The sequence below is a fragment of the Oncorhynchus mykiss genome, chromosome 19 (assembly GCF_013265735.2).
Source record: "Oncorhynchus mykiss isolate Arlee chromosome 19, USDA_OmykA_1.1, whole genome shotgun sequence".
NCBI classification, from domain to species: Eukaryota; Metazoa; Chordata; class Actinopteri; order Salmoniformes; family Salmonidae; genus Oncorhynchus; species Oncorhynchus mykiss.
The window spans coordinates 53,242,174-53,268,747 of NC_048583.1; the positions used below are offsets into that span (position 1 = coordinate 53,242,174).

The 26,574-nt window shown below is 41.6% G+C and overlaps 1 protein-coding gene, 1 long non-coding RNA gene and 1 pseudogene across 2 annotated transcripts in view; 1 reads left to right on the forward strand and 2 right to left on the reverse strand.

The window, feature by feature from the left end:
- Positions 1 to 6,594: 6,594 nt before the first annotated feature.
- Positions 6,595 to 8,402, reverse strand: LOC110498113. The gene is made up of 3 exons (XR_005037770.1): positions 8,155 to 8,402; positions 7,809 to 7,868; positions 6,595 to 7,574 (listed from the first exon to the last, which is right to left on the reverse strand). It is a non-coding gene; the product is annotated as an uncharacterized LOC110498113 (long non-coding RNA).
- A 122-nt stretch (positions 8,403 to 8,524) lies between these two features.
- Positions 8,525 to 10,593, reverse strand: LOC118941364 (annotated as a pseudogene).
- A 6,963-nt stretch (positions 10,594 to 17,556) lies between these two features.
- The window catches only part of LOC110498114 (membrane-bound O-acyltransferase domain-containing protein 2), an 82,493-nt gene continuing 73,475 nt past the window's right edge, over positions 17,557 to 26,574 (forward strand). The window contains exon 1 of the mRNA XM_021574706.2: positions 17,557 to 17,816. Within this exon, the coding sequence (XP_021430381.1) occupies positions 17,733 to 17,816 (84 nt within the window). The 5' untranslated portion in view covers positions 17,557 to 17,732. The remainder of the gene's footprint in view (positions 17,817 to 26,574) is intronic.

The window sequence follows — 26,574 nt, forward strand, 5'->3', positions numbered from 1 at the left end:
GGAGAACAAGACCTCATTGATTGGACGATGTCGGCCTGATGGGACACTTAATTGGCTCCAGCAGGTCGCACAAAATAGCCTAACCAATGATTGTATTAAAGTGCTCCTCCTGAAGAAGACATCCCCCGGAGATGTAAGGACGATTAGAAGGATCAGACAGTGTTCACTTGGTAGATATACAGCGCATTCGGAAAGTATTCCCTTCACTTTTTTCAAATTTTGTTACATTACAACCTTATTCTAAAATTGATTATTTAAAATAATTGACTCATCAATCTACACACAATACCCAATAATGACAATGTGAAAACAGGTTTTATAGACATTTTTGCAAATGTATTAAATATAAAAAATTTGAAATACCTTATTTACCTAAGTATTCACACTCTTTGCTATGAGACTCCAAATTGAGCTCAGGTGCATCCTGTTTCCATTGATTATCCTTGAGATGTTTCTACAACTTGATTGGAGTCCACCTGTGGTATAATTCAATTGATTGGACATGATTTGGAAAGGCACACACCTGTCTATTTAAGGGCCCACAGTTGACAGTGCATGTTAGAGCAAAAACCAAGCCACGAGGTCGAAGGAATTGTCCATAGAGCTCTGAGACAGGATTGTGTCTAGGCACAGATATGGAGAGGGGTACCAACAAATTTCTGCAGCATTAAAGATATCCAAAAACACAGTGGCCTACATCATTCTTAAATATAAGAAGTTTGGACCACCAAGACTCTTCCTATAGCTGGCCGCCTGGCAAAACTGAGCAATCGGGGGAGAAGGGCCTTGTTCAGGGAGGTGACCAAGAACCCGATGGTCACTCTGACAGAGCTTCAGAGTTCCTCTGTGGAGATGGGAGAACCTTCCAGAAGGACAACCATCTCTGCAGCACTCCACAAATCAGGCCTTTATGGTAGAGTGGCCAGACAGAAGCCACTCCTCAGGAAAAGGCACATGACAACCAGCTTGGAGTTTGCCAAAAACACACCTAAACGATGGTCAGACCGTGATAAACAAGATTCTCTGGTCTGATGAAACCAAGATTGAACTCTTTGGCCTGAATGTCAAGCATCACGTCTGGAGGAAACCAGGCACCGCTTATCACCTGGCCAAAACCATCCTTATGGTGAAGCATGGTGGTGGCAGCATCATGCTGTGGGGATGTTTTTCAGCGGCAGGGACTGTGAGACTAGTCAGGACCAATGAAAACCTGCTCCAGAGCACTCATGACCTCAGACAGTGTTGAATATTCACCTTCCAACAGGACAATGACCCTAAGCACACAGCCAAGACAACGCAGGAGTGGCTTTGGGACAAGTCTCTGAATGTCCTTGAGTGACCCAGCCAGAGCCCGGACTTGAACCCGATCGAACATCTCTGGAGAGACCTGAAAATAGCTGATGCTCACCATCCAAACTGACAGAGCTTGAGAGAATATGCAGAGAAGAATAGGAAACTCCCCAAGCTTGTAGCGTCATACCGAAGAAGACTCAAGTCTGTCATTGCCGCCAAGGGTGCTTCAACAAAATACTGAGTAAAGGGTCTGAATACTTATGTAAATATAGTTCAGTTTTTTATTTTTTATACAGTTGCAAAAATTTCTAAAAACCTGTTTTTGCTTTATCATTATGGGGTATTGTGTGTAGATTGATGAGGGGAAAAAATGATTTCATCCATGTTAGAATAAGGCTGTGATGTAACAAAATGTGGAAAAAGTCAAGTGGTCTTGTCACGGGCGTCCTCCTGGAAATGACTGGACCAAAGCGCAGCGTGGTGAGCGTACATTTCTCTTTATTTGAATGAAACAAAACAAAAACAAAACGAGAAACAAAGAAACGACCGTGAAGCTTACAAGGGCTATAGTGCCACTAACAAAGATAACTTCCCACAATAACAAAAGGGGAAAAGGCTGCCTAAGTATGATTCCCAATCAGAGACAACGATAGACAGCTGTGCCTGATTGAGAACCATTCCCGGCCAAAACATAGATACACAAACATAGAAATCAGAACATAGTATGCCCACCCAAATCACACCCTGACCAAACCAAAATAGAGACATAAAAAGGCTCTCTAAGGTCAGGGCGTGACAGGTCTGAATACTTTCCGAATGCACTGTACATAGACATCGTTAGTGGGAAATGGGAGGATGGGGGATGAGGATGGAGGATGAGGGATGGAGGGTGGGGGATGGAGGATGAGGGAAGGGGAATGGAGGATGGGGGATGAGGGAAGGAGAATGGAGGATGGGGGATGGAGGGTGGGGGATGGAGGATGAGGGAAGGGGAATGGAGGATGGGGGATGAGGGAAGGAGAATGGAGGATGGGGGATGAGGGATGGGGGATGGGGATGAGGGATGGGGGATGAGGGAAGGAGAATGGAGGATGGGGGATGAAGGATGGGGGATGGGGGATGAGGTATGGAGGATGGGGATGAGGGATGGAGGTTGGGGGATGGGGATGAGGGATGGGGGATGAGGGATGGAGGATGGGGGATGGGGGATGAGGGATGGAGGATGGGGGATGGAGAAAGAGCAAATTGGCCAAAGAGTCATAACATGATTTTCAGACACGAGGAGTTGCAGACAGACGCAAAATAAACACATCTCAGTGGCGGGGTACTGTTCTATTCTGAGACCCGATACATTGAGTGACCTCTGGCCGACATTTGTGTCCAACAAAAAGACCTCCTCAGACCATCCTCATCTCTCGCCTCTTATTCACTCTGTATTTACTATATAAGGATGCCAGCCCAATGACCCTGTCCTTCATTTCAGGGTCAATGCAGTTTTAGCTGCCTGACAGATGTAATTCACAGTGAATGAAGGAATGTGTTGGGGGCATTAGTGCACTATAGTAATAGTAGAATTAGGATAAGGTCTATTGTTGGATTATTTGGCAAGTTCGGAAACAAACAAACAAGCAGACAGACAGACAGACAGACAGACAGACAGACAGACAGACAGACAGACAGACAGCACCGCCCCTCCCACACATACACACACACACAAACACACACAGTCATTGTCAGGGCTGTTGATCCCAGGTAGTGCGTCAGTGTCTCTCTCTATTGTATGGATGGGCATCTGAGTGGGGCCCTCCTAAATGCCATTCATCACTCTGACATGTACTTCTCTGGCCTTTAAAGCTCTCATTGGACTCTTCTCTCTCAGCACACACTCAAACTATAGACCCCTCGTGGAGTCTGTAACACTTTGCTGCATTGATGGAAGTTTATGTTCTGGAGCTTGGGGGAAGTTGCCATGGTGATGCCAACTCTGTGTGTCTCTTTGTGTTGGAGGATATAACTGGCAGCCAGTGGTCTCAAGATAGAACCAGACAAAATTACATCAAAAATGGGCAATAATAATGAACGCAATAAAATGTTTTCTCTCTCTCTCTCTCTCTCTCTCTCTCTCTCTCTCTCTCTCTATCTCTCTCTCTATCTCTCTATCTCTCTAATTGAAAACATCTCTTAGTAAATGTTTAATAGTGATTATGTAAGGCCTGTAGTACATAAACAGTATTCAGAAGGGGATGTGGGCATCTGGGAGAAGAAACAAGATGGAGTCCAGCAGGACTCTGTATCAATAAATAATCAAGACACTAAAATTACACTAAAATGAGTAGGAAATCATTTCCACCCAGATCTGCCCAGAGGATTCAAATGAGAATGTGAAGATTGAGTGTTGAAAAATGATCTCTGTGTACAAAGGAACAATTTATATTCAGAACACAAGGACTCTGACTTGAATCAGGAATATTGTTGATAGGGCTGTGGTAAAAAGGAGTAGATATTCAGCCATATCTCTGTTTGCTAGACAGTAGTCTTATCTCTTCATGTTGACACCTCAAAACTATTACAATACAGCATGTTTCATAAGTCAAAATCCAACATTCATATGCCCACACTGGTCCTACTTGGTTCAGCATGAGGTTAGATATAGGCTAGGATTAGGAATAATAGACCTGACTGCATTCTGACTGCATACTGTATATACTTCTCTCAGACCTGCAGTGAAACTCCTAGATAGACCCTGATCAACAACCTCTCCCTCAACGTGGGCAAGACAACGGAGTTTATTGTGGACTACTATCCTCAAAAAGATCTACAGCTGCCCCATTGAGTGTCTTGACTGGCTGCATCAGCGCTTGGTATGGTAACTGCTCGGCATCTGACCGCAAGGCGCTATAGAGGCGTTTGCCTATGTGAGGCTATACATGTGCAAAGCAGGTGCTCATTCAGTGGTAGCCCCTAGCAACCAAGTCCTATATTTACTTAGAATAACAACTTCCTCGATGTCAAGTATGACTGAAAAATGAGTTTGTACCGTCCTGGGTGGAATACATGAGGAACACATCTTGATGTGGTGTGATTACAGTAATGTGGGCATAGGGATTCCAATCATGCTGTGCCAGTCTGGCTCACCTGTATAACGATGAGAATATACAGTATGGAATGATGTTCAAAGCTGTTTGACCTGAGCTTTCGGAGATGATACTGTGGATTACGGGGTGTTTAGTATTCCGTATTCTGCTTCCACTGAGGAAGACATACACTAGTTTAGTAGCTTTCAATGGGTGAAAAAGTGTGTTTGTCCAAATGGGGCTTGTATTGGGGGCTCCAGACCATTATAGCATCACAATACATATGCTGCATTTGACTACAGAATTACTCAGTCATCTGCTTAAAGGAAGAAGTATGCCTCTTGACTTCTTGCCTCTTGAAGTCATCTTTGACGTATTCTTGGTCATCTTGAAGACAGCTGTTGTGGTTTGTATCCAAAGTGTTTGTAGGCTACTCACAGTTCCCTCCATGACCATGACAAAACCACACATCACTGACCCCCCGTGTTTCTCAGCTCATTGGTCTACAGGTTAGAATCACAGACAGTGAGGATGACTGTGTGCGTGAATCTGTCTGGCTTGTTAGCCTGAGGCTACAACAGGTGTTCTGTAGCACTGTGGTGTGGACAAAACAACATGATGTGTAATCTATCTTTGCTGCTGACAAAAGACGTGTGGAGATGTGTGAGGTAGACAGCCCTGGGGTGCTAGTACAACTACTAGTGTTCAGGTTTTGGTCATAGCCTCTTATAAAATACATAAGCACAAAGTTGTTCGCAAACTGCAGCCCCCCCAAACGATTCGTTCTTGAGTTCCAGTTTGTAGAACAGAGGCTGTGTATGTTTTGGTTCTACAAAGCTGTTGTGTCCATCATAACATTCAACAATCAATTAATTGGTCATTCTTGCACCATGCGATCAATTATCAGTTCTTCTCTATGCTCATGATCTATTTCCCTGTGTGCATATGATAGACAGTTGGTGGTCGGGGCACATCTGAGCCGGAGGAGAGTCTATAATCCTGCTGTTGGACTCATTGCGGCCTGCACTAGCAGGTCAAACGATTTACTAAAATGAACGAGCCACTCAGATTTTTATTTATTTTTTAAACAGACTCTCGAGTCAGTATAAAGAGATGTTAAAATATAACGAATTGTTTGCTAACTGCACATCACTATAGTCCCCCAGTTGGATTAGTCAATCCCAGGTGGCATGGAGCCCAGACTGTTCCTGGCCCTGTGGCCCCAGCCGGAGGAAGGTTGCTCAGAGGCACATTCCATCATGCTGAGAGACCTAGCCATGGGCATGGTGTTGGTCCTAGGACAGAAGCTCTCTGGCACCGGTCTCAAGGCCCCTCCACTTTTAGCTCCCTTCTCCCGGGCTGCGGCCGTCATTGCCATCCAGTCACTTCTGGGGAGAAGGAACTGCTGGAGATGCAGTGCAGAATTCATCTGCTCTACAGTGGTGGACGAGGTGCAGATTTCGAAGCCCACGCCGCCAAGCCCCTCCCCGTGGAAAATCTTCTGAGCAAGCTTTTGGTAGGTTTCACAGCCCATCGGCTCCACCTGACCCGCATTGCCCCATCCACTCGTAGAGCGGGTCACGTGTGTTCTCTGTCTGCAGACTGTTGTAGAGGTAACCAATGCAAAGGGAAGGGATCACTGCTGCTACCTCTCTTTCCTACTAAGGTGCATGAATTGAGGAGCAAACTGAAGCCGAAGTGCATTGGGTTCTACTTTTAGCAGTAGAGGTAACCAATGACAACCTCGGGGGGGAAGAGAAGGACAGAGAGGACGTGAAAGCAGGTGAGTTACACTGACAGAGAACGAAGCCTTTGGTCTTAAAAGCTTGGTGTAGTAGAGCCCATTAACTGGTCAGTGTTTGTAACCAAAGGTTTTCACCTTCTTGGTATTTACAGAGGTTGTTTCCATCCGACCCAAGAAAGGATCAGTCCGTTGGGTTCTCCAAAGGATTTTCAAGCCAGCGTGCTGCTGTGTCTGCACGGATGGAGAGGAGTGAACAAGAAGCAGCTTTAAGTGCTGTATTTCAAGCATTGTACTAGAACTCAACTCTTGACAGCTTCACTAATTGGCTACTTTATTCATTTCTTTACTTTTTGCATACATTTGCCTTTATCTTTGACATTTTTTTGTTATGTTTCTCTCCTCTGTTGTTTGTTATCTACGTGGTCTTGAACCACTCCAAACAAGAGGCTGCCCTGAGAATAGTAACACAGAAAACACAACAAATCATCGGCACAGTTTTATTGGACTAGAACAAAAACAACGGTCTCACTTTACAACGTGTCCCTATTACCAGTGTATTAACATGGTACAGTAGTTATAGGCAAGTACAGTGTAGCTACACATTTAGGCAAATAATAATAACTACCAAATGTACAGTGAACATGAACCAAAGCTCCACTTCATGAAATGAGCCAATTAACTCCTCATTTAATGCGTAGCAACCAAGACAAACGACCTCATCCCAATCAAGTACAAATGTCTCTTCCCCTGAAATAGTTCAGCAGTGTTGTGCCACCAGACACTGAATAAACTGAACTCAATGATGATTGGACTGTTTCACCTGTCAAGAACTCCTTCCAGTGCATGAACGTCTCATTATGCGTTCATATACACTTGGTTTTGTTCACCCCTCTGTAAATGCAAATTAAGCAACTATGCCGTCTGTACTCTATGATATCTGCAATCTTACGTCAAACTTCGGCCACAGTCAATCAATCTTTGTCCTACTGTACATGTATCAACAAGGCCAGCAGACTAATAGCTTTGTAACTGAATAGGTGTCAGTATCTTCAGATGATCCAGCAAATGAACCCAAGATAGAATGGCTGAGTGAATGTGGCCTGGACTCTGTGGAGGAGGGTCATTTTGTCATAGACGCTATAGAAGGACAGTGTTCCTGCATTGTGGTCTAGGTCTAGCAGTCAAACCTCCAAGACTGATCACTACCCCCAAACACTCATTACCATCTCCTTTCCTGCTGATTATTTTATATGAGACAGCTATACAAACCCATTTCCCGCTCCACTCCCAGTAGCAGGCTCCAGACAGAGCCTCTCTACACAGCACCTGCTTAAAGAAGGTAAATCTGTCTGAATGATCAGGATATAACTGAACCTTAGAACTAATGGTCACCTTTCTATTTTCCTCAGACAGACATGGGTACTGTTGTGCTGTATTGGGATCCAACGTCAGCTGGCAGGAGTCTGAGAAGATGAAAAATAAAGTGGTTAAAATCACTTGATTAAAAGTCTGTTAGTGTGGGGGGCGGCAGTAACCGGAAGGTTGCAAGTTCAAACCCCCGAGCTGACAAGGTACAAATCTGCCGTTCTGCCCCTACCCACTGTTCCTAGGCCGTCATTGAAAATAAGAATTTGTTCTTAACTGACTTGCCTAGTTAAATAAAGGTAAAATTAAATTAAAAGTCAGTGTTTACTCACATTCTAAGAACTCCTCTCTAGTCTTGGGCTCAGCAGGGTGGTCAATCTGAACTTGAATCACTGTGGAGACAGACAGGCTAGTAAATACTGTATCACAGGTCCACGTTATCCATGTCCACTATCAAACAATATACAGGTAACTAGAGGGGAGATGGGCTATTAGAAGATGTGGGGATTGGTTGATGAAATGACCAGCCATTTCATTAGATAAACTTTACCCATATCTATACATTCATTTGGTCCTATCACAAATACATGTCATGCAGTTATTTTATGTCTAGTAGTATGTAATGCAGTTAGTGTGAGGTATTATTCTATGCAAAATCTTGAAATGCATTTTACCAACCGTCATCAGATATCTTGGTCTTGTTGTCGATGTCTTGTTGTCGATCTTTCAGTTCAGAGACTGATGTCTTCAAATGCTTAAAGGAGATAAGGCCTGAGATCCAGGAGAGACACAGAGAAACTGGAAACTCTACAGAGAGAAGGGAAAGTATTGAGAAAGTTAGATGTTAATGTAATACAAGTACATTTAATTGGTAAAATAATCTAAATAGACATTTGGAAATTATTTTGTGAGGTATATCTAAATGAGTGATGTCACCTGGAGGAAATGGATGTGATCCTCTGTGTGTGAGAGCTACTTCAGCTCAGCATCTCTCCTCAGCTCAGCATCTCTCCTCAGCTCAGCATCTCTCCTCCTGCTCCAGGAGTCCTTAAGCCCGACTCACTTCAGCCTTCTCCTGGAATCTGATCAACTCCTTTACCTCAGAGCGTCTTCTCTTAATGGAGCGGATCAGCTCAGTAAAGCTCCTCTCACTGTCCTCCACTGCTGCCAGTGCAGAGCGCTGTTTGGACACACACAAAGAGAGTAGAAGGGTCCATGTCAACCAGCCAATTCACTTAGCTCTCACCAGGACCCCAGACAGACTGGAAATGTATGTATAAATGAATGTACTGTATGTATGTATATATAATGTAAATATAGATGACCCCAAGACTCACCTTCAGAGAGTTCACAACCTGTCTCCGCTTCTGTATCTCCTTCTCTCTATCCTGGATTTTATTCTGGGATTCTTGATGTTCTCCCCGAACTGTTTCTGCAGAAAAATATGAAATTAATTTAGCCATTTATTACATCCTACTCTGTATTTCTACAAAAACTAGAAAATTCAATTTTCCAACTATTTGTATTCAAGCATGTCATGTTTGAAACATGTTATGCCCTGCATGGACTTAATGAGATGCAATGTATTCCTCAAAGACAAATTTAGTCCTAGCAACAGTGATTGAATGTTTATCTACTGTATGTACTTTGGCATTTCAGTTGTGTCACAGTAGTAGACAAAACATTTCCTTATAGTTATGAGGCAAGGGTAACAAGATTAATTATTATTAGACTGTTTAAATGCAAATATGTGCTATCTAACAGTAGAGTTTCATTCTTACCCGTCTCTAAATCCTCTCTGCTGCAGCTGACACTGTATCATGGCCTTTATGTCCATCATACAAAAACAACAGCTACAATGCTGATCGGTACGGCAGTAAACCTCCAGTATTTTGTCATGATGAGAACAGATCTTCTCCTGTAGTTGTGTGGAGGCTTTGACCAGCTTGTTTCTTTAAGGGAGCTACTTCACAGTGAGGATGGAGGTGGGTCTCACAGTAAGAGGCCAGACACACTCTCCCAATGCCGCAATCACACTCCACATCTCCAGGTCCAACATAATAGTGAGCAGGAGGAGAAGCTTGGAGTTATTCTGTCTTGTTCAGTTTCTCCACCAATTCAGCCAGAATAGTGTTTTTCCACAGAACGGGCCTGGAGATGAAGCTTTCCTTACACTGGGGGCAGCTAGACCACCTTCGAATCATCCTGGTCGAAGCAGCCGTTAATACAGCCCATACAGTAGCTGTGTCCACAAGCAATAGTCGCTGGATTCTTCAGTAGATCCAGACAGATAGAACAACTGATCGAATCCATTGCCTCTGTCATTTTCAAACACACACCAACAAATAGCAAGAGTACCAGATAGCTTTATGTTTCGTTTTCCTTCAAATGTTTCTTCAAAGAAGTAGGAGTGGCTTGTGTTCTGTCAACGGGGGCTTCCTGATTCTGTTTGTGAACTCAGATTTAGCTACCAGTTCTGGCCAGCAGAGGGCACAAGTCGCCCGTCACTGTCAGAGTGAACATTCTCGTCAAACTGGCCCTTTTGGAGATATGTGAAGATTTTTTGTGAATTTGTTTAGCTCCCAAGATGCAGTGGAAATCGTGAAATCTGTTACTGTGTGAATTAAATGGTCATGTTTGGATTGTTTCATGAGTTCATAAAGAGCCACGCATTTTAAACGTTTTAATGGTACTGTAAGTGCTAGTTACAACGGAACTTTTATTTTGTTCGTCAGACTGAAGACTGTTCAAAGAGGAGCGACACAGGGTGCGCTTCTATCATTTAGATGTAGTTGATTAGAATCTGGATGTTTTTTCCTGTCTTTTATTAACTAGCAAAGTGCAAAGAAATGTTAATTCGGATTGGGCGTGAGTTTCTGCTTGAATTTGGTTAAAAGGACGATACATTTTTTGTTAATTGTTTGAGAATTTGTTTGCAATATCTCACACTGTTTTTTCTCTTATATATTATTCTGAATTGAAGACATGTTGTCTTACTCTGAGTAGTATGTAATGTATAATGTAATACTATTAGTTGAATTGAGAAATCGCATTATGGTAGCTCTTCCAAATGTATTTAACTAGGCAAGTCAGTTACGAATACATTCTTATTTAAAATGACGGTCTAGTGGGTTAACTGCCTTGTCAGGGACAGAACGACAGATCTTTTTACCTTGTCAGCTCGGGGATTCGATTTAGCAACCTTTTGGTTACTGGCACAACGTTCTAACCACTAGGCTACCTGCCCCAATTATCTGGCGTCTGAATAATTGCATAACGGTGAAATGTTAATTAAAGTCATAGCCTACTAATCGGTGACGCAAGGCTCGCTACCTTGACTAGATCATAGAGACACAGATATTGGAGTCAGATTGATAAATGTCGTTTATTATTATATTCAACATCATTTCAACACTTCTACATAATGGTTGGATAATTTCCATCCACCTACAGTAATATATGCATAATTGTTAAGGAACTACACTGTTGCATGTTTAATGAAAATCACTGTATACTACCCGACGATCTCACAACAAAACAGATTTCAGTTGAAATGTGTTAAGATATTTAGGAAAAAGTCAGCCTGCAACTTCAGTCATGCATGTCAGGAATCCACAGTCAAGGGACAATATACTGTATATATATATATATATATATATATACAGTGCCTTGCGAAAGTATTCGGCCCCATTGAACTTTGCGACCTTTTGCCACATTTCAGGCTTCAAACATAAAGATATAAAACTGTATTTTTTTGTGAAGAATCAACAACAAGTGGGACACAATCATGAAGTGGAACGAGATTTATTGGATATTTCAAACTTTTTTAACAAATCAAAAACTGAAAAATTGGGCGTGCAAAATTATTCAGCCCCCTTAAGTTAATACTTTGTAGCGCCACCTTTTGCTGTGATTACAGCTGTAAGTCGCTTGGGGTATGTCTCTATCAGTTTTGCACATCGAGAGACTGACATTTTTTCCCATTCCTCCTTGCAAAACAGCTCGAGCTCAGTGAGGTTGGATGGAGAGCATTTGTGAACAGCAGTTTTCAGTTCTTTCCACAGATTCTCGATTAGATTCAGGTCTGGACTTTGACTTGGCCATTCTAACACCTGGATATGTTTATTTTTGAACCATTCCATTGTAGATTTTGCTTTATGTTTTGGATCATTGTTGGAAGACAAATCTCTGTCCCAGTCTCAGGTCTTTTGCAGACTCCATCAGGTTTTCTTCCAGAATGGTCCTGTATTTGGCTCCATCCATCTTCCCATCAATTTTAACCATCTTCCCTGTCCCTGCTGAAGAAAAGCAGGCCCAAACCATGATGCTGCCACCACCATGTTTGACAGTGGGGATGGTGTGTTCAGGGTGATGAGCTGTGTTGCTTTTACGCCAAACATAACGTTTTGCATTGTTGCCAAAAAGTTCAATTTTGGTTTCATCTGACCAGAGCACCTTCTTCCACATGTTTGGTGAGTCTCCCAGGTGGCTTGTGGCAAACTTTAAACAACACTTTTTATGGATATCTTTAAGAAATGGCTTTCTTCTTGTCACTCTTCCATAAAGGCCAGATTTGTGCAATATACGACTGATTGTTGTCCTATGGACAGAGTCTCCCACCTCAGCTGTAGATCTCTGCAGTTCATCCAGAGTGATCATGGGCCACTTGGCTGCATCTCTGATCAGTCTTCTCCTTGTATGAGCTGAAAGTTTAGAGGGACGGCCAGGTCTTGGTAGATTTGCAGTGGTCTGATACTCCTTCCATTTCAATATTATCGCTTGCACAGTGCTCCTTGGGATGTTTAAAGCTTGGGAAATCTTTTTGTATCCAAATCCGGCTTTAAACTTCTTCACAACAGTATCTCGGACCTGCCTGGTGTGTTCCTTGTTCTTCATGATGCTCTCTGCGCTTTTAACGGACCTCTGAGACTATCACAGTGTAGGTGCATTTATACGGAGACTTGATTACACACAGGTGGATTGTATTTATCATCATTAGTCATTTAGGTCAACATTGGATCATTCAGAGATCCTCACTGAACTTCTGGAGAGAGTTTGCTGCACTGAAAGTAAAGGGGCTGAATAATTTTGCACACCCAATTTTTCAGTTTTTGATTTGTTAAAAAAGTTTGAAATATCCAATAAATGTCGTTCCACTTCATGATTGTGTCCCACTTGTTGTTGATTCTTCACAAAAAAATACAGTTTTATATCTTTATGTTTGAAGCCTGAAATGTGGCAAAAGGTCGCAAAGTTCAAGGGGGCCGAATACTTTCGCAAGGCACTGTATGTATATACACACAGTACCAGTCAAAAGTTTGGGCACACCTTTATTTGTACTATTTTCTACATCGTAGAATAATAGTGAAGACATCAAAACTATGAAATTACACCTATGGAATCATGTGTTAAACAAATAAAAAAAATATTTTACATTTGAGATTCTTTAAAGTAGCCACCCTTTGCCTTGATGACAGCTTTGCACACTCTTGGCATTATCCCAATCAGCTTCATTAGGTAGTCTCCTGGAATGCATTTCAATTAACAGGTGTGCCTTGTTAAAAGTTCATTTGTGGATTTTTTTCCCTTCTGAATGTGTTTGAGTCAATCATTTGTGTTGTGACAAGATAGGGGTGGTATACAGAAGATAGCCCTATTTGGTATAAGACCAAGTCCATATTATGGCAAGAACAGCTGAAATAAGCAAAGAGAAACAACAGTCCATCGTTCTTTAAGACATGAAGTTCAGTCGATACGGAAAATGTCAAGAACTTTGAAATTTTCTTCAAGTGCAGTCACAAAAACCATAAAGCGCTATGATGAAACTGGCTCTCATGAGGACCACCACAGGAAAGGAAGACCCAGAGTTACCTCTGCTGCAGAGGATAAGTTCAGAGTTAGCAGTCTCAGATTACAGCCCAAATAAATGCTTCACAGAGTTCAAGTAACAGACACATCTCAACATCAACTGTTCAGAGGAGACTGCATGAATCAGGCCTTCATGGTAGAATTTGCTGCAAAGAAACCACTACAAAAGGACACCAATGATAAGAAGAGACTTGCTTTGGCCAAGAAACACGAGCAATGGACATTAGACTGGTGGAAATCTGTCCTTTGGTCTGATGAGTCCAAATTTGACATTTTTGGTTCGAACCGCTCTGTCTTTGTGAGACACAGAGTAGGTAAACTGAGGATCTCCGTATGTGTGGTTCCCACCGTGAAGCATGGAGGAGGGAGGTGTGTTGGTGATTTTCTGGTGACACTGTCTGTGATTTATTTAGAATTCAAGGGACACTTAACCAGCATGGCTACCACAGCATTCTGCAGCAATAAGAAATCCCATCTGGTTTGCGCTTAGTGGGACTATCATTTGTTTTTCAACAGGATAATGACCCAAAACATACCTCCAGGCTGTGTAAGGGCTATTTGGCCAAGGAGAGTGATGGAATGCTGCATCAGATGACCTGGCCTCCACAATCACCCGACCTCAACCCAATTGAGATGGTTTGGGATGAGTTAAGACTGCAGAGTCAAGGAAAAGCAGCCAACAAGTGCTCAGCATATGTGGGAACTCCTTCAAGACTATTGGAAAAGCATTCCAAGTGAAGCTGCTGGAGAGAATGCAAAGAGTGTGCAAAGCTGTCATCAAGGCAAAGGGTGGCTACTTTGAAGAATCTCAAATATAAAATATATTTTGACTTGTTTAACACTTTTTTGGTTACTACATGATTGCATGCATGTTATTTCATAGTTTTGATGTCTTCACTATTATTCTACAATGTAGAAAATAGTAAAAATAAAGAAAAATCCTTGAATGAGTAGGTGTGTCCAAACTTTTAACTGGTACTGAAAGTATTCACAGCAATTACAGCTGTGAGTATTTTGGGGTATGTCTCTAAGAGCTTTGCACACCTGGAAAGTACAATATATGCACATTAGTATTTTTTAATTCTTCAAGCTCTGTCAACTTGGTTGTTGATCATTGCTAGACAGCCATGTTCAAGTCTTGCCATAGATTTTCAAGCAAATTTAAGTCAAAACTGGAACTAGGCCACTCAGGAACATTCAATGTCCTCCTGGTAAGCAACTCCAGTTTATATTTGGCCTTGTGTTTTAGGTTATTGTCCTGCTGAAAGGTAAATTTGTCTCCCAGTGTCTGTTGGAAAGCAGACTGAAGCAGGTTTTCCTCTAGGACTTTGCCTGTGCTTAGCTGTATTCCGTTTATTTTTATCCTAAAAAACTCCCTTTCCAATGACAAGCATACCAATTAGATGATGCAGCCACCACCATGCTTGAAAATATGTGGTACTCAGTGATGTGTTGTGTTGGATTTGCCCCAAACATAACACTTTGTATTCAGGGCATAAAGTGAATTCCTTTCCCACATATTTTGCAGTTTTTCTTTAGTGCCTTATTGCAAACAGGGTGCATGTTTTGGAATATTTTTTATTCTGTACAGGCTTCCTTCTTTTCACTGTGTTTTAGGCCACTAGATGCAAATCACACACTAAGTCTGTAGCTGACACTCAAATACACTGCACTGAACATAGGCAGAGACCTATGTTCAATTTAGTTTCATTATATCCTTACCTCACAGAAATACAAATGTATGCTTTACCTCACAGCAAGCATGCCAGAGCCAAAACAGATTGCGAAGAGATAAATGAAAGCATTTTCTTAATCAGTTTTGGCAGGTAATAGTTTCATATGGTAATCCAAATATGTTCAACCAAACCCAATGGGACTACAAACGCTTCAACTGCTGATACACTGTAACAATATTTCCCTCATACTGTAACACTGTATACATTGTAAAACATAATGCACACTGTAACATTGTAATAGTTTTTGTAACACTGTGCCAGATCGTTTTGAATGACCCGGTGCAAGTGGTGTAAAGTACTTAAGTAAAAAATACTTTGAAGTACTATTTAAGTAGTTTTGGGGGTATCTGTACTTTACTATTTATATTTTTGACAATTTTTACTTTTACTTCACTACATTCCTAATTAAAATTATGTACATTTTACTCCATACATTTTCCCTGACACCCGAAAGAACTCATTACATTTTGACTGCTTAGCAGGACAGAAAATGGTCCAATTTGCAGATTTATCAAGAGAACATTCCTGGTTATCCCTACTGTCTTTCATCTGGCGGAATCACAAAATACAAATGCTTTGTTTTTAAATGATGTCTGAATGTTGGAGTGTGAGCCTGGCTATCCGTAAATAAAATACAAATAAAATAGTGTCGTCTGGTTTGCTTAATATATAGAATTTAAAATTCTTAGCACTTTTACTTTTGATACTTAAGTATATTTTAGCAACTACATTTACTTTTGATACTTAAGTATATTTAAAATCAAATACTTTTAGACTTTTAATCAAGTAGTATTTTACTGGAGTCATTTTCTATTAAGTTTTCTTTATTTTTACTCAAGTATGAGAATTTAGTACTTTTTCCACCACTGCCGGTGCCCCGGGTGGGTGGAGTTTGCACATTTGAGACATTTCCTAGTGTCCATTTCCTGGTTTCTAGAATTCTAAAAGTTTGCCCAATTTCAGTTTATGTAAAAATAAGTCATTGTGTAGAGAATCCTTGTACCATCTAAACTGCTGTGAAATATATTTTCCATAGCAAAAAATAGTGTATTTGTACAAAATCAAAGTGAAAGATGCAAAAACAAAACTTAATAACGGGAAGCATAGAAATAGCTTATAGAAAACAGATCTACCGCTTTTTAGACTTGCTTTCAGTGAGAATGACAGATCTATAACACACATTTGTTTATGAATTTGATCGGGTTGCCCAAAAAGTTAAATATTGTAACTTTAAGTAAAATCTCCAACCACCCTGGGCACCATGCCATGCAAAACGTTGCTGGACGTTCATCCTTATCTCAGAACATGGGCTTATGTCGCATTCATATCAACTGGGAACTTGTAAATCTCTGACTTCCGAGCGTTCAAGATAACTGGGAACTCTGGAAAAAACAAACTCAGAGTGGGAAAAATATTTTTGAATGTTCATCCAACTCGAAATTCCAAGTCCTAAAATGTTTTTTTTTTTCCTAGAGCCCTGACTTTCCGACCTGAAGATCACTAATGTCATGATTTGACCTTTTTTCGAGTTCCCAGTTGTTTAGAACGCGGCATGGAACCTCTGTAAAAAAACTAGGTCTATTAATGACGTCAGTGATCTTTAGGTTGGAAAGTCAGAACTCTAGAAAGATGCCAGAGTTTTTCTAAAATTCCGAGTTGGTTGACCGTTCAAAACAATTTTTCCTGTCAGAGTTAGTATTTTTCGAGTTCCCAGTTGTATTGCATGCTTGGAAGTCAGAGATTTACCAGTTCCCAGTTGTTTTGAACATGACACAAGCCCATGTTCTGACTTAAGGATGAACGTTCAGCAACATTTTGCATGGTCTGGTGCCCCGGGTTGGCAACACATTCAAAACATGCCGTGTTCAAAACAACAGGGAGGTCAAATCATGACCTTAGTGATCTTCAGGTCGGAAAGTTGGAGCTCTAGAAAAAGGCCAGAGTTCCCGAGTTGAAATTCTGAGTTGGATTACTATTCAAATGAACATTTCCCAGTCTGAGCTCATTTTTTTAGAGTTCCCAGTTGTTTTGAACACATTGAAGTGGGAATTCTGAGATTTGTACATGGTACCAGTTGTCTTGAATATGGTGCTTTCAAGACAACCGTGAACTCCGAAAAGAACGAGGTCAAATCATGACAGTGATTTTCAGGTCAGTGACCTTCAGGTTTGATGACTGTTCAAAACGATTTTACCCCCCAAGTTCCCAGTTGTCGTGAACGCACTAAAGTCAGAGATGTCCGAGTTCCGAGTTGTTATGAATGCGACATTTTTATTCTCCAAGTGGAATGCCTCATATGTACATGGGAGGAGTCCACGTGAGACACAGTCGACTTCAAATTTGATTCGTTTGGGAAAATGTACGTAATATTTTCTGTGTCGTCCACATACATCTGATTGGTCACTTGAAATCACTTTCTCCACACGATAGGCTGAGAAATGTCATGGAGGGGGGGCTCGGAATATATCCCTCCGCCCACACTGTCTTTGTTGTCGTTGGTGCTGTTTGATATCTGCTGTAGATTTTGGTGGCGCTGTAACACGGATGACAACCATCTAGCCTGGTAGTCCGTCGCAGCGGCAACAGCAGTTTTTCAACGGAGGAGAGTGTATCTGCGACGGCGAAGGGGAGCAAGGATTCACGGCCTCAATAATGGCTACTGAAACCACATCGTCCTGCACTGGCTCCAATTTACTGCAGCCGATAAGCGAGATAATCAATCTTCCTCTAGACCAGGTAAAAAATATATTTTTGAATTGATTATCTCCTTGGTTTTGGTGTACTACTGTAGGTTAACTGGTTTTATTAGTGATGCAGAGATTGTAGCGTGCAGGCTACAATAACCTCATTGAATGCCGTCTTAATCAGAAAGTCAGAGACGTCATTCGCTAGATTGTTGCATTATTGTAAAAAAATGTTTTAGGCCTACTAGATACTAATATTTTTACATTTTCGAAATGATTGGAGAATTTGGTAACTTCAGCTTCTCGTGTATTGTTGAATTGTTTGGATTGTCAACTGTAGGATGTATTAGGCCTAGCACTTGCTTATTGAAAGTTCCATTCATTCAACACTATTTCCACCTAGGCTGCGCCACTGTTGCAAAACTTATAGGCCTATACTACCACCAATCGTTTTTTTTCCACACAGACAAAGCGGTCTACATTGACATCTTCTCAAGCGAGTAATTCATCAACCCTTTAAATCAATTAAATTGATACCAGTGTCTCTCCTAGCTAATCGCTTATTATTTAATGCGATTAGACTTGCCTACCACAATCAGTGTCCTGCTGTGTGTGACGTAGCCCACCAGTTGTGTAACAAGGTGTGGTCCATTGATAACTATTGCATATCGTAAGGGGTCGTTTTGACGTTAGACTGCTAATGCTTGCATTCTAATCACATTTCCGTTTATCACACACACACCCAGCGGACTTTGTTAATACTCTGCTGTGTCACTGTGAGCCCTCTCTTCAATCATATCAAACTGTATCTTCCAGAGATCCCCAGGGGTTGTGTACAGCAGCATATGAAAAAACAGTTGGTCCCTCCAAATATGTGATGGGGACAGTAACCCAATACTGTTTCAAATCAATATGAACACTCAACCTCGTGTCTCTTTGCTATCACTGAATTGTCCTTTTACGGAGTAGGGCTGGGCGGAATATCGTATTTTACTATATACCAGTTTTGATGCATGGATAGGATTGGGTTTTTACTTCACCTTCTATAATTGTATGTAAATGTTTGGTTTCTTAAATTGGATATGCAACTACTGCGCGTGTAATGTCCGTTTTTATAGTTAACTCGTTTGCTACTTGAGTCGTATTTCTCTCAACTGCTGCATGCCTCTACTCACACCAAACCCTGCCCCTCAAGGAGCGAGCAGTGGCTCCACCACGGAGTCACGAACACTTTCTTGCCGTTCTCTCTGCAGTCTCCACGGTCAGACGGATGCAGTACTGTGTTGGTGACGACGCTGCTTTCCACAAGCGTTCAATAATTACTATTAGTTTGTGTATCTTGCTGTCTGCTAGTTTGTTTTTTCTTAGCAAGTTGTGGCTAAAATCCATCTTGTTAGCCGCTAATGCTAATCGCTAGCTAGTTTTCTAAATGTTATAAGAGTCGGAGCAAACGTAGATGGCTAAAACAGCCTGGTGCTGGTGTAGGCCTAGATAGCCTACCATTGCACAAACATTCCTATCCCGATAAGAGAGGTATAGGTGAATCGTGAATGTTACTACTTCGATGAGGTTTAACGGTGATTGGTATCCAATAAGTAGTCCGTCATTGTAAATAATAATTTGTTCTTAACTGACTTGCCTAGTTTAAAGGTTACATGTAAAATAAATAAATGTATTACCGCCACCTACTAGACTGGAGTATAACTCCCTTATACTTAAAATAAATAAATAAACAAAACCCTTACATCTAATCCTACACTCTTGAATATGTGGACATCTATAAGTACCTAGGTGTCTGGCTAGACTGTAAACTCTCCTTCCAGACTCATCAAACATCTCCAATCGAAAATCAAATCTAGAGTCGGCTTTCTATTCCGCAACAAAGCCTCCTTCACTCACGCCGCCAAACTTACCCTAGTAAAACTGACTATCCTACCGATCCTCGACTTTGGCGACGTCATCTACAAAATAGCTTCCAATACTCAGCAAACTGGATGCAGTTTATCACAGTGCCATCCGTTTTGTTACTAAAGCACCTTATACCACCCACCACGGCGACCTGTATGCTCTAGTCTGCTGGCCCTCGCTACATATTCGTCGCCAGACCCACTGGTTCCAGGTCATCTACAAGTCCATGCTAGGTAAAGCTCCGCCTTATCTCAGTTCACTGGTCACGATGGCAACACCCACCCGTAGCACGCGCTCCAGCAGGTGTATCTCACTGATCATCCCTAAAGCCAACACCTCATTTGGCTGCCTTTCGTTCCAGTTCTCTGCTGCCTGTGACTGGAACGAATTGCAAAAATCGCTGAAGTTGGATACTTTTATCTCCCTCACCAACTTCAAACATCTGCTATCTGAGCAGCTAACCGATCGCTGCAGCTGTACATAGTCTATCGGTAAATAGCCCACCCAATTTTACCTACCTCATCCCCATACTTTGTTTTATTTATTTATTTACTTTTCTGCTCTTTTGCACACCAATATCTCTACCTGTACATGACCATCTGATCATTTATCACTCCAGTGTTAATCTGCAAAATTGTAATTATTTGCCTACCTCATGCCTTTTGTACACAATGTATATAGACTCTCTTTTTTTTCTACTGTGTTATTGACTTGTTTATTGTTTACTCCATGTGTAACTCTGTTGTCTGTTCACACTGCTATGCTTCATCTTGGCCAGGTCGCAGTTGCAAATGAGAACTTGTTCTCAACTAGCCTACCTGGTTAAATAAAGGTGAAATAAAAATAAAACTCACTAAAAAGCCACCACCACACTCCACTATTTAAATATATCTTGTCCTACCTCAGGCCAACCGCCTGAAAGGACGGGACACCACCACTCAACACACCCTGTAACTCTTCTGACATCAAGTCTCCTACATCCAATTACCTCTGCAGCTCGCCTCAACCTAAATTTTCTGCAATTTCGGTTCCATCCCTGCAGTACATTTGTTAACCATTATTATAAATGCTGACAACTTCTGCACTACTCTAACCCTGGAAACCTCAACCTGCTTCTCTCACACCGGACATTTCTGAACCCTAGTCCCATCGGCACCCCGAAAATTAACACATACCATTACTTTCCCAATGCTACACATTCCTTTGTCTCATGCCCTTATGCACACTTCTCTCCCTTAGGAACCTCCCTCATACACATAGCTGCCTAATGCCCATATGCTTGACACCTGTAACAACGTAATGTATTTGGCACAAAAGCTCATACAGGATAACTTATACACAGTGCATTCGGAAAGTATTCATACCCCTTGACTTTTTCCACATTTTGTATCCTTATTCTAAAATTGCTTTGTTTCCCCCTTATCAATCTACACACAATTCCCCTGTCTGATCAGGCATACAGCTCACTCTGCTTACACTTTCTACCATTCTTCTTTAACAAACCATCTCCCTTTTCCCGCCATTCCTCCTCTGTATTCCAAGTATACTGCAGGGTAGCCTAGTGGATAGAGCGTTGTGCTATTAACCGAAAGGTTGCAAGTTCGAATCCCCGAGCGGACAAGGTACAAATCTGTTGTTTTGCCCCTGAACAAGGCAGTTAACCCACTGTTCCTAGGCCGTCATTGAAAATAAGAATTTGTTCTTGCCTAGTTAATTAAAGGTTAAATAAACAAAAATACGTCTCCTTATGATTATAGTGCACTTCTCCGGACATACATCTTGTTCTTGCCCTCTCAAGGGATGCCATTTTCCTTCTCTCCAGCCCGTCCAGACACAACAACGCGTCCCTTCTACTGATCCATTAATATGTTAGCTAGGTAAGAAAAACATGAAATGTAACGCAATTAGGATCCCCTGGAAACATTGACCAACATTTGGTTCCTACCCTGTCAATAAATCCTTCCTGGCTTATTCATTCTATGTTATGTCAAACAACAATGTATTCAATGTGCTGCCCGCTATATTCCAACAGTTCACCAATTAACTAGGTGTGGCTTTTTTTGCCCATATCATGCAGCCCTGCGTAGCAGTGAGGAAATTATTTTTTTTTTAACGTGTGGGAAATTAACAGTATCAAACAAACAAAATGGAGGAAGCCGCATCTGAAATGACTTATTTGTTGCCACAACTACTCATAAAGCATATATAGAATTTGTATTATTCAAAAACATAAAATAACATAAATATTGTGATACGATGTCCATATCGCCCAGCCATACAACATAGCAGCTGTGGGAGAATGTATTCTATCTCATAAATTGGGGCAAGTCTTTTAGCTTCTGTTTCATCCATACTGACACTGCTTGTTTGCGTTCTCCTTTTATGCCACCAGGCCTCTGATGAAAGACTGATGGACGACATGTTCGCAACCACCTGCAATTCTCTATTTTCTTAATGTCTCCTTATTTTACATTTTGAGCCATTTACCAGAAACTCTAATCCAGAGCGATTTACAGGAGCAATTAGGGTTGAGTGCATTGCTCAAGGGCACATCAACCAGGTTTTCACCTAGTTGCCTCTGGGATTTGAAAGAAACTGACCCAAAGCACTTAACTGCTAAGATACCTGCCGCCCCTCTTAGCTCTGTTGGATTGCATATTTACAAAATGGGGAAGAGTATTCTGCACAAAATATCTTTAATCTCAGTCCCACTCAGCAGGGAGAAAAATGATGAATAGCATGGGCAGGGATCTGCCATCAGATTGTCCACATCAGGTGAAGAGTTTGGTCATTGTGGTTTAAACAATAACACAATACATAATTAAATGGAATACAGGTAGCAACTTTATGTCCAGCTCTAGAGCTGGCCACTCTTTACATAACCAATGGCTGTTGGTCTATATTACCTCAGCTGTATAAGGGTATTTTTGTATAAGTAGCTCTAAATTAAATGCAATCACCTCCAAAATGATTGGCCCTTTAATAAAGATGAGCAAAACATTTTATACTGATACAATTACTCAGAGGAGACATTTTCTTAGACCATTCTTTCATACAGAATCTTTCCAGGTCCTTCATATACTTCGGTCTGTGCTTATGGACTGCCCTCAATTCAAACCACATGTTTTCAATGTTGTTCATGTCCAGAGACTGAGATGTCCATTGCAAAATGTTGATTATTGTGGTCATTTAACCATTTCTTTGTGGATTTGATGTGTGCTTGGGGTCATTGTTTTGCTGGAAGATCCACTTGTGGCCAAGTTTCAGCCTCCTGGCAGAGGCACACAGGTTTTTGGCTAAAATGTTATGGTACTTGGTAGAGTTCATGACACTATTGTCCTAACAAGAGCCCTAGGACCAGTGGAAGCAAAACAACCCCATAATCTAAAATATCCACCACCATAGTTTACAGTAGGTATGAGGTTATTTTCTGCACATGTATCCATCTTTTGGCGACAAACCCACCGCTGGTGTGTGTGACCAGTCTCTGCCGCTGAAAAGCATCCCCATAGCATGATGCTGCCACAGCCATGCTTCACGGTGGGGATGGTGCTATCATGTGTATTTAAAAAAAACAATTCTTCTTCCCAGGAGTGGCCACTCTCCCATAAAGCCCAGATTGGTGAAGTGCTGTAGACTGTCCTTCTGGCACGTTCTCCCAGCTCAGCCAATGAACTCTCGTTCTTTCATAGTCTGCCTTTGCCTCCCTGACCAAGGTCCTGATTGCCCGGTTGCTCAGTTTGGTTGGATGGCCAGCTCTAGGCAGTCTGGGTAGTTCCATATTTCCCAATGATGGAGACCACTGCTCTCGGAAACTTTAAACAGTCTTGAAATTGTTTTAAATTCATTACAATTCTGTCTTGGAGATCTATTGACAGTTCCTTGGGCTTAAGGGTATTTTTTATTTAACTAGGCAAGTCCGTTAAGAACAAATTGTTATTTACATTGACGGCCTACCCCGGCCAAACCCTCCCCTAACCCGGACATCACAGGGCCAATTGTGCGCTGCCCTATGGGACTCCTGATCACGGCCGGTTGTGATACAGCCCAGGATCAAACCAGGATCTGTAGTGATCAAATGTATTTATATAGCCCTTCTTAGATCAGCTGATATCTCAAAGTGCTGTACAGAAAACCAGCCTAAAACTTCAAACAGCAAGCAATGCAGGTGTAGAAGCACGGTGTCTAGGAAAAACTCCCTAGAAAGGCCAAAACCTAGGAAGGAACCAGGAGAGGAACCAGGCTATGAGGGGTGGCCAGTCCTCTTCTGGCTGTGCCGGGTGGAGATTATAACAGAACATGGCCAAGATGTTCAAATGTTCATAAATGACCAGCATGGTCAAATAATAATCACAGTGGTTGTCAAGGGTGCAACAGGTCAGCACCTCTACCGCTCCTGCTGTCTCTAGACAGTTGAAAACAGCAGTTCTGGGACAGGTAGCATGTCTGGTGATGCCTGAGATGCAGTGCCTTAGACCACTGCGCCACTCTGGAGCCCTGATTGTAGTATAGTTTCTGACATGGACTATCAACTGTGGGACCTTTTTTATATAGACTGGTGTGTTTTTCTAAATGTCAAAACAATTGAATTGGCAACAGGTGTACTCCAATCAAGTGGTAGTGTCATCTCAAGGAAATTGAATGTACCTGAGCTCCATTTGGAGTGTCATGGCGAGGGGTATGAGTACTTATGTACATTTATTGAAAAATTAAATACAACATTTCTGAGAACATGTTTCCACTTTCTCATTATGTATGTATCTATCTAGGCTCATCCATTTTGAATTCCGGTTGTAACACAACAATGTGGAATAAGTCAAGGGGTATGAATACTTTCTGGAGGCACTATCAGTCCTATGGGTTCTACTTCACTTGCATGAGTTTCATGATTTTTCTGCCATTCATTGATGTCATGTTTCAGAACGCCCTATACAGCGAACACAGGAAGTACAGGAAATTTGAATTGGGTTAGATGCGCTTTACCCTTTATGTGTGCATGAAAATATGAAGGAGCCGGTCGTTTGAAGTTGACGAGTGCCTTTTGCTTTGCCAACTGAACTTTAGCAATTACTCATATTAGCAAACTTATTTTCATTTCAAATGTAAAATTTCTCTAGTATAGGATACTTATCGTGATGAATAAGTGTTCATTTTCTGGAAGGTAAAACGTTTTCAGTGTATAGAAAAGATAATGGTGCTATATATTTTTAAATAAGATCATCTTTGATAATTGACAATCACCTAAATAAAAACTTGAGAGTCCGGGAGAATCTAAAATTGTCATTGCGTGGGGGCCCCCATTGATTTTACGTTTGAGTCACTCCGATAGCACAAGAACAAGGCATAAGCAATGGAAAAATGTGTAGCATTGTAGGAAATTGACTTTAAAAAGGCAAACTGTTTCTGAGGCCAAGAGGGCCTCTAAAACGGCGCCATTGGCCACGCCCGCTACCCCCTAACTTCGCTACCGATGTCTTAGTTCTGTAATGTGGGCAGTGTAATCTGAGCAGGCCCCAGCCAGCTCCCCTCCATGCTTTCTTGGTGTAGGCCTGCTATGAAATTGGCTCTCCACATGAAGTGCTTTGGCCCCTTCTATACTTCTGTACCACACCCCTTTCACCCACACTGAGGCAAGCTTGTGTGGGTGGGACTTGTTATAGCATGCCTGCAGGTTGACATACTCTTGGTAATGTGATCACCTGTCTGGCTTTAAAGGAAGTCTTTGGTCTAGCTTGTCATGCTGAGAAGTTCTTATTAGGATAGGTTGTTCAACATAATTAGCCTAGTTCTATGGTTAGTCAAATGAATAGCCTCGGGGTTTCTCGTAAGCCCATTGGCATTAGTATGAGTCACTGCACAAGTGTTCATTCTGTGTAACATATCATTGACCATTGCCTGGGGGCCAGGAGTGGCCCGTGAGTGTCACAGGGATTCCAGATATGCAACCAGGTATTGTTGCTCTATAATGACATGTTCTGGCAACACTGTCATTTGACCACATGCCTAATCCCGTGCTGTGAAATAGCATTTATAATCCAAACCCTGCATTCCTTAATAGGGTCATTATTGTTGTGGTTTCATCTTTTTCCATATTAGTCCATCTGCTGTAATAACGGGTGCAAATGGCATTAGTGTGGAATTGTTTAAGAAAGCTGTGTCTGATTGGTCGTGAATGCACTCTCTTTAGAATGACGTATGTTAAAGTAAACCGCTTGGCTGAGTCGGGTCTCTCGCTCCTTCATCTTTGTCAAACATCAGCATGACTACGTTCCAATTAGAGAGGGAGAGAAGGAAACACTCCCAGTGTAATATTTAGCTTTTCGTGTGAAAATCATTGGTGTCGTGACACTTTTCTAAGCAACGGCTGAACTGAATGTGTCAATGTCACACAGCAAAGTACATAGATCACTATTTGTTAACTCAACAGCATTTCTTATAATAAATTATGGTAATAGTAAATTATGAAATTTTTCTTCTTTATTAACCCTTCCATGTACCTCCTTGAGAAAGTAGTGGACTCTGAGGCCCTTAACCACACTACAATGTCAGACTTAAAGGCTTTTGTCAACTCTCATATGACGCTGACCAGCCTGTTACAATGAAGTCGTAAGCCTCAGAACGCCAATGCTCTAAGGCAGGGGTTTACTCTGCAGCGCTGGGACTTTTCCTCTGGAGAAAAGCATACTTTGTACCAATGATGCTTCACATTGTATGTTTAAAGCATTCACTAATGAAGAACTACTCTGCTCTGTGGTTTTATTGGAATACAGTTTAATGCACATACTGTGATTGTTGTGGATAGTCAGGGTAATATAATAGTTGAAAACATTTCCATGCTTTGCAAGAAGTATGATTTCTGTAACAATCCTGTTTACATGGACACATCTGAAATCAGGCTACTG